Source organism: Artemia franciscana, chromosome 4 (genome assembly GCF_032884065.1).
Source record: "Artemia franciscana chromosome 4, ASM3288406v1, whole genome shotgun sequence".
Classification (NCBI taxonomy): Eukaryota; Metazoa; Arthropoda; class Branchiopoda; order Anostraca; family Artemiidae; genus Artemia; species Artemia franciscana.
The window spans coordinates 45963679-45972764 of NC_088866.1; the positions used below are offsets into that span (position 1 = coordinate 45963679).

The following is a 9086-nucleotide window of genomic DNA, read 5'->3' on the forward strand; positions in this document are numbered from 1 at the left end:
CAGAAATAACTGGGGCAAAAATAATGAAGAGAATCTTGAACCAAGTTAGCCTAAGTAACACACGAAAGTAAATAATCAACATCACACAAACACAAAAATGCAAAATATATCAATCAAGAGCGGAGTAGACCTTATTTTCTCACACTAGTCGCCTTTAGTGATCTTACGCTTTTTCCCACTGCGACTCTGAATCCGATTTGTATTCAAGCCACAATTTGGCACCTTTTTGCTTCAGACGTGTAAATTGTACGGATCCATTATCTCGTAATTCCTTACCTTTAGCCAGTAATTCATTTCTCACAGTATTTAATTTGGTCGGCAAGTCCGTGCAGATCCGGACCCCAGTTCCTTTCAATTTCGATATTGATCTGAAAATACATTGAATATCTTTTTCTGAGGATACTGAGAGGAAAACTGGAGGGGCGGTCGGCTTACGGGTAGACACATTCGACTTCTGAGACATTCGGTAGCGCTGTAATATTTGAACCTTATCCGTGATTTCCATTGTCTATGAGAAAAATGTTGACACATTCGCGAAAACTGTCTGTTGCTGTTTTTCTTTTGATAATCCGTGGATGATTAAGTTGAGTTTACGGTCTTTAACTTCCATTTTGAGTAATTTCGCTTCGATTGCATCACATCTCGACTTTGGCTCTTCAAGCTGGTTTTCAAGGATGACAATCTTCGAATCACGAGACTTCGATTCATTTTTCAAAATTTGAACATCGTCCGAAATCGACGACACTGTAATAGCAAACTCAATTTGTTTGCTAATTATGAAATCTAGCTTCTTTTCCAGAGCCTTCATTCTATCATCAAACATTTTTTGGCTGATTGACGACATATTTATTTAGCTTTAAAGACCGCTCTCAAGTGAAATTTAAACTTTAATTAAAAACATTAGCTCAGTGGCTAGCCGTATCCAAATAACAGAGACTGGGCTCCGTCAGTAATACTAGTCAAACAAGTTCTCTAGTTCACACGTTGAATGACAGATCGGTATGAAAAAGTATATTGATTTGTTAATGTTAAAAAAAAATATCCAATCTAAGACAGGTGCGTTCACTTTGAACTCTGAATCAATACTGATTCATACAGTCGAAGCAAAGAGCGATGTAAACACAATGTATTATTATTTTTTTTAGACCAGGCTACTTCGTGTCGAAGGATTCGAAGCAAAGAGCGATGTAAACACGATCTATTATTGTTTTTTTTTAGACCAGGCTACTTCGTGTCGAAGCAAAGAGCGATGTAAACACAATGTATTATTTTTTTTTTTTTTAGACCAGGCTACTTCGTGTCGAAGGAGTCGAATAAAAGAGCGATGTAAACACAATGTATTATTATTTTTTTTGACCAGACTACTTCGTGTCGAAGGAGTCGAAGCAAAGAGCGATGTAAACACAATATATTATTTTTTTTTTAGACCAGGCTACTTGGTGTCGAAGGAGTCGAAGCAAAGAGCGATGTAAACACAATGTATTATTATTATTTTTTTAAGACCAGGCTACTTCGTGTCGAAGGAGTCGAAGCAAAGAGCGATGTAAACACAATGTATTATTATTATTTTTTTTTTTTTAGACCAGGCTACTTCGTGTCGAAGGAGTCGAAGCAAAGAGTGATGTAAACACAATGTATTATTATTTTTTTAAACCAGGCTACTTCGTGTCGAAGGAGTCGAAGTAAAGAGCGATGTAAACACAATGTATTATTATTTTTTTAGACCAGGCTACTTCGTGTCGAAGGAGTCGAAGCAAAGAGCGATGTAAACACAATGTATTATTTTTATTTTTTTTAGACCAGGGTACTTCGTGTCGAAAGAGTCGAAGCAAAGAGCGATGCAAACACAATGTATTATTATTTTTTTTTTAGACCAGGCTACTTCGTGTCCAAGGAGTCGAAGCAAAGAGCTATGTAAACACAATGTATTATTATTTTTTTTAGACCAGGCTACTTCGTGTCGAAGGAGTCGAAGCAAAGAGCGATGTAAACACAATGTATTTTTTTTTTTTAGACCAGGCTACTTCGTGTCGAAGGAGTCGAAGCAAACAGCGATGTGAACACAATGTATTATTATTATTTTTTTCGACCAGGCTACTTCGTGTCGAAGGAGTCGAAGCAAAGAGCGATGTAAACACAATGTATTATTATTTTTTTTTAGACCAGGCTACTTTGTGTCGAAGGATTCGAAGCAAAGAGCGATGTGAACACAATGTATTATTATTATTTTTTAAACCAGGCTGCTTCGTGTCGAAGGAGTTGTCGCAGAAAGATCAAAAACGGCTCATTTGATTGGATTGGAAATTTGATTGGAAATTGAAAGGGGTAGTGACTTTTTATTAGTCAAAAGTGATTGGAGGGCGACCAGCCCCCCTCCCACACCCACCATTTTCTTAAACACATGCAATCTAAATTTTGAGATGCCTAATAATTTCAGCGTAGGTAAAAGGTCAGGAAATTAAGTCTTTGAGGATGACAACTCCCCCACCCACAGCCCTCAGGAAAAGTTTATAATTTATGCCCTGGGGCCATATACGGTATTTATAGAAAGGGTGGTCGTATAAACTTCGGATGGGACTCATTAGATTGTTAATCATAAGTTATATTGCTCTTTTTAAGTTTCAAAGGGATCAGAGGGCAGATACGCCTCCCACACCTCATATTTTCTCTAAATACATCTAATACAAATTTTAAGATGGCCAGTTGTCGTCACAAAAACTTCGAAAAAGGTTAATTCAATTGGAAATTGAAAGGACTAAAGTCTTTTTTAGCAGTGAAAAGTTATTGGAGAACAACAAGCCCCCCCCCCGTGCCCATCAATTCCCAAAACACATCTAATCAAAGTTTGTGATAGCCATTTTGTCCAGCATATTTGAATAGTTTGGAAACTATGTCTTTGAGGATGCCCCCCTCACTACAGTCCTCAGCTCCAGGGTTTTAAAATATACCCTGAGGACACATAAGGCTTTTTTCATAGAAAGGGTGATTGTATATACTTCAGGGAGAGGAGCTCATTGGAAGAGAAATCATATATTCTAATGGCCTTTTTAAGAGTCAAAATCATCGGGAAAATACTGAAAACGAACAAAAATTAACATGAGTAGTGCCGATACCCCCATGCCTTTTCAAGACCAGAACATAATTTGATCTTTACTGGAAATAAATATGTTTTAAATGTTTTCCCTCTTTTTACTTTAATCATTAAAAAAAATAAAAAATTTAAGGAATAAATATCAGTATAATATGTCAATTACACTGACCATCCACGCTTATATGTCTTTTTTCCGTAAAGCACAAATTATGCTCTGGTCTTGAGATGGCATGGGAGTTATCATCCGTACTAATGATAATTTTTGCTTTTTTTGAGTTTGACTTGGCTATTTATTGTAATTTATGTTCATTTTGAGTATCATTTATCTATTAACAGTGATTTGCAGTAGTTTTACGCTTGGAAGATTATTTGACTTTATTTCTGCTCTATTTTGACGTAATGGAGCTCTTTACTTTTCTTTGAAAAACTTGTTTTGTAAAAAAATTTCTTCAGTTAATCACATAAGAAGACCACAAAAATAAGAAATAAGGAGCTTCTACCTAAAAAAAAAAAAAAAAAAAAAAAAAAAAAAAAAAAAAAAAAAAAAAAAAAAAATATGAAGGCGTCTGTTTTAGCAGAAGTGTTGTACGAATCGTGGCAACGATTCTCATGTACATGTCAATGTTCATTGACAAATTATTTTCTTTTGTGGTATTTTCATTGAAAAAATTGTTAAACATGACAAATTTTTACCGTCTAAAACTAGAATCCCCCCCCCGACACACACTAAATTTTTGTGAATTCAAGCTGCTCCACCCGAGGTGAAAATATGAAAATAATCTCTAAGAATATTTTCAGCAGCCCTGGTTATGATGTTATCTTTAAGTCACAGGAATTCCACAGTTCATGGAGTAGAAATTTCTCAGGTTCCATTTTTAATACCTTTTGATTTATACAGATTTTAAAGTTATAATCAAAAAGAAAAACTTGTAAGAAAAATTTATGATTATTAAAATTAATGTTGAAGTTGAAAACGTAGGTTACTTAAAATGTGCTGAAAATGTGTGAATTAAAGCCATTGCAATATTCTGCCGTCCCGCACTTGTGCTTTCGTATAGGCCGTGTTCACAATAGCACTTAATTCTGGAAAACTTATTTTTGAGTTAATTTCACAGCGGGTGTAATTTCACAATCAGCTTACCCGGAAGAGTATTATTTAAATCAAATTTGAAACAATGTCTAATATAATAATAGAATCTTTGTCTCAGCCTCTTTTACAAAAAAAAAAAAAAATGTAGAATTTGGGATTTGTTGGTTCAAGGCTGAAATCTATCTTGATTTGGATTATAAATACCAATAGACCTATTTACTTGACATCAGTATCTGAAATAGTCTCCTAAGAAAATTCTCAAGCAATATAATAAAATGATGAAACTTTTCGTAAGTTATTTGACTTTCTTTAATTTAACCAAAAATTAGCCAATAGTATTTTTCTGAGTAATCATAACATGTAAATTAACATATTTTTAAATTACATCCATCCAAGATTTATTCATTAATCTTTTTATATAATTATATTATATAAATTAAATTATTATATCATAGTCAATATTGTACTATAGAAAAACTTTAAAATAGGGAAAATTTTCGAGACAATTTTTTGAGACAAGTGTGAATTAAAGCAATGGCAAAATTCTGCCTTCTCGTATTTCTGCTTTTGTACAGACCCTGATCACAATAGTACTTAATTCTGGAAAGTTCATTTTTGACGTAATTTCACAATGGGTATAATTTCAGAATTAGCTTAACTGGGAGAATTTTCTTAAGATCAAGCTTTAAACATTGTCTAGAACAATAATGAAATCTTTGTCTCAGCCTCTTTTGCAGAAAAAAAAACACGGAAAAATATAAAATATGGGATTGGAGGGTTCAAGGGTAAAATCTATCTTGATTTGGATTACAAATGCCCATAGACCTGGCTGCTTTAAATCAGTGTCTGAAACAGTCTCTCCAGGAAATACTCAAACAATACAATAAAAATAACGAAACCTTTCGTAAGTTATTTGACTTTCATTAATTAGCGAAAATTAGCTAAATATATTTTTCTGAATAATCGTAATATGTATACTAACATACTTTTGAATTCTATCTATAAGATAGAATAATAAGATTGAAAGCCTTTGAAAACTTAGATATTGTATGAAAAAATCGAATCCCAGTGATAACTTTTTTGAGAGAGCTACTAGTTCTGGAACTAATCCTGATTGAATAATTTCAAGTCCAGCAAAAAGTAATTAGTTTTAGCAAATTACTAAAATCCTCTTTATCCTGTTAATCTAGCGAAAATTCTTATCGAATATTTCAAAGCTTAGTAAAAAAGTGTTTAAAGTTAGCTAACTTCACGCAAAATTATTGAGAACTTGGTCAAAATTTGGAAGTAGGAAAAAATTTAAAACAGGAAAAGTTACTATTGATCCATGAAGACATGTGAGCAAGTGTGAATTAAAGCCATTGCAATATTCTACCGTCCCACATTTCTGCTTTTGTATATACCTGTTAACAATAGTACTTAATTCCGGAAAATTTATTTTTGATATAATTTCACAAAGAGCTTACCTGGAAGACTTTTATTCAAATTCAGTTTCAAAAAATGTCTAGTGCAATAATGGAACGTTTGTCTCAGCCTCTTTCTCAAAAATAAAAAAATTGATAAGCTCTGTCTTGAATAGAATTATAAATACCCATAGACCTGTTTACTTGACATCAGTATCTGAAATAGTCTCCTAAGAAAATTATCAAGCAATAAAAAAAATGATGAATCTTTTCGTATGTTATTTGCCTTTGTTAATTTAAGCAAAACTGAGCTAAATATATTTTTAAGAACAATCATAATAAGTAAATTAAAAAGTTTTTAAATTATATCTATGCAAGATTTATTCGTTAATTTATTTTAGCTAATTATATTATTTAAATTAACCTACTATGTCATAGTCAGTATTATACTGTAATGTAATAATATTTTACTAAAAAATGATTGATTTTATAGTATCAATTACAATATTATAAACTATATTATTTTAGAATCATGAAAATAAAACTTAAAACTAGATTTAAGACTAAGCTTATCATACAGCTCTTCATTCATCAAGCAAACTTGAACGCATTTTTAAAGCTGAAATTTTGTAAGAGAAAATCAAATTCCCAGGAATAAATTTTTTTGGAGGAGCACTAGTTTTAGAACTAATTGTGATTGAATATTTCAAAGTTTAGTTAAAAGTGTTTAGTGTTAGCGAACTTCATACAAAAATTATTAAGAACTTCATCAAACTTTGGAAGTAGGAAAAAATTTAACATCAATGAGAAGCTACCTAATTTACAGAAGTAAATGGTAATTTCATGTCATTTTTAAAGAGAAAGAATAGTAATATTAAGCCGTTATAATATTTCGATTAATTCTTTAAGAAACGCACATCTCCCCTATCGCCAGAAAAGAGAGCCCACGAGTTTGCTTTATAAAGCAAAATTGATTTTTATTTATGGCTAATAATATTTTCTATATAAATTTAATTTTCATTCTTATGATGATTCAACAATGACAATAATTCCTAATAATTTTTTCCAAGGCTTTTTCTATTAGAGATAGCGGCAATAGAAACGGTTAATAGCGATGGAGAAATATATAGATATTCGCCTGTTTATATTTATTTTTTGGGGATTATTGTATTTCCTAGATTTTGGGATTAATTTACAAAATTTAATAAGCTTAATTCGAATTCGCTTTAACGAAATTTATGAGATCAATGAGTATTCAGTCAACGAAGTATCATGACAACAGAAAAATATGAAATTTGCTTTTGCATTGAAGCTGTTTTGAATTTTGAAAGACACAGGGAATGATAAAGTATTTACAATTACATATAGACTAGAAAATATATAATAAAATTACAGTTCACTTATAGTTATATATATTTTATAAATATGTTATATTTATGAGAAGTTATAAAAATTAACGATAAATAAGCATAACCTTAAACTGCTTTTAGTCTTCTTAAATTATAACGGAAATGTTATTGGGTCTACAATTTCGTCACACATATTCTTTAATTGGACTGATGTTTCCACCATTTCCATGAATGCAACAATAACAACTGTCTCAAAGTAGTATCAGTAATGTCAAAGAGCTACCTAAACTATCAGTTTTGAAAAAGGTATTTAACCCTATTTTCCTCACTTGCAGGTATTCCTTGCTCTTTTCGCTATTGCCTTCTGCGCCCCAGCAGAGGAAAAGGAAGAAGCTGACGTTGAAGGAAGTGAATCCTTTCTTCCAAGCTATGGTTTCGGCTATGGATCAAGGCTAGGCTACGGCTATGGTGGACTGAATGGGCTATATGGGGCTGGTATTCATAGAGGTCTTTACAGTCCATATTACGGTGGATATAGCTATGGTGCAGGATTGGGCCTCTGGTGAACATTGTGAACTTCTATTTTTACGGTTCCCTTCTTTAAAATAAAACATGATTCTTTAGAAAAATTATGGTATTACTTAGTTTTTTTAGACTGCAGACATCCGATATATCAGAACTGAAGCTAAAGAAAGACTTACACTTAAAACGGAGGGGGGGGCTACTTAGTGCTCTTTTCTATTCATAAAATTGAATATACCCTTAAATCCAAAAACTACATAGATAGTGAGAGAGAGGGAGAGGGAGTAAGAGATAGAAAGGAACAGTTTTGTTTTTTAATTTCATTAAATAAAAAAAACAAGTTTTTTTAACTGAAAGTAAGGAGCGACATTAAAACTTAAAACGAACAGAAATTACTTCGTATATGAAAGGGGCTGCTTCCTCATCAACGCCCCGCTCTTTATGCTAAAGTTTGATTCTTTCTCTCAACTCTTCGTTTTGAAACAGTAAAAAACTTTAGCGTAAAGAGCGGGGCGTTGATGAGGAAGCAGCCCCTTTCGTATACGAAGTAATTTCTGTTCGTTTTAAGTTTTAATGTCGCTCCTTATTTCAGTTAAAGAAACTTGTTTTTTTATATATTTAATTTCTGAACGTTTTGAATCAATTCATGTTTTGATTTTGGCTCTCTGCAGAGGAATAATCAAAACAAAATTTGCATTTTTTTTTTGGATAAATGGCTTTCTCATAATTTTGATCGACTGATTTTGAGAAAAAAAAAGCGGGGGAGGAAGCCTAGTTGCCCTCAGATTTTCGGTTAATTAAAAAGGCAACTAGAACTTTTAATTTTTTACGAATCTTTTTATTAGTAAAAGATATACGTAACTTATAAATTAGCTTACGTAGAACTTTTGTATTTTCATGTTTTTATTACATATATGAGGGGGTTTACCCCTCGTCAGTACCTCGCTCTTTACACTAAAGCTTAAATTTTGTCCCAATTCATTAAGAATGACCCCTGAATAACAAAAGCCGTAGAGTAAATAGTTGAAATTACAAAAAAATACTTTAGCGTAAAGATCGAGGTATTAGGAGGAGGTGAGCCTTTCATATCGGCAATAATTTCTGTTCGTTTTAAGTTTTAATGCTGCTCCTTACTTAAAGCTGAAAAAAAAATTTTCATATTTATTTTTTCATTGTTTTTTTTTAAGTAATGCTAGTAAATCCTGCGCGCCCTTCATGGAAATTTCCTTCCCCCATGACAAATTCCTCGATGGAAAGTTCCCCCAGCATATCCCCCCTTCTCAACCCCTCCCCCAACCAAAAAATCCTCCTGAAAACGCCTGTACACTTCCCAATAACCATTGCTATATGTAAGCACTGGTCAAAGTTTGTAACTTGTAGCCCTTCCCACGGGGACTGCGGGAGAATAAGTCGTCCCCAAAGACATAGTTTTAAGGTTTTTCGACTACGTTGAATAAAATGGCTTTCTCAGAAGTTTCATTCGTTGACTTTGGGAAAATAATTAGCGTGGGAGGGGGCCTAGGTGCCCTCCAATTTTTTTGGTCACTTAAAAAGGGCACTAGAACTTTTCATTTCCGTTAGAATGAGCCCTATTGCAACAATATAGGAAAACTGGGTCATTACGATTACCC

At 32.8% G+C, this 9086-nt stretch overlaps 1 protein-coding gene across 1 annotated transcript; it reads left to right on the top strand.

Moving 5' to 3' along the window:
- Positions 1-4406: 4406 nt before the first annotated feature.
- Positions 4407-7562, top strand: LOC136025665 (keratin-associated protein 19-2-like). Its single transcript, XM_065701645.1, has 2 exons — positions 4407-4471; positions 7269-7562. Exons 1-2 carry the CDS (start codon positions 4457-4459, stop codon positions 7497-7499), a joined length of 246 nt encoding a protein of 81 aa, XP_065557717.1. The 5' UTR covers positions 4407-4456; the 3' UTR covers positions 7500-7562.
- The last annotated feature ends 1524 nt before the right edge of the window (positions 7563-9086 follow it).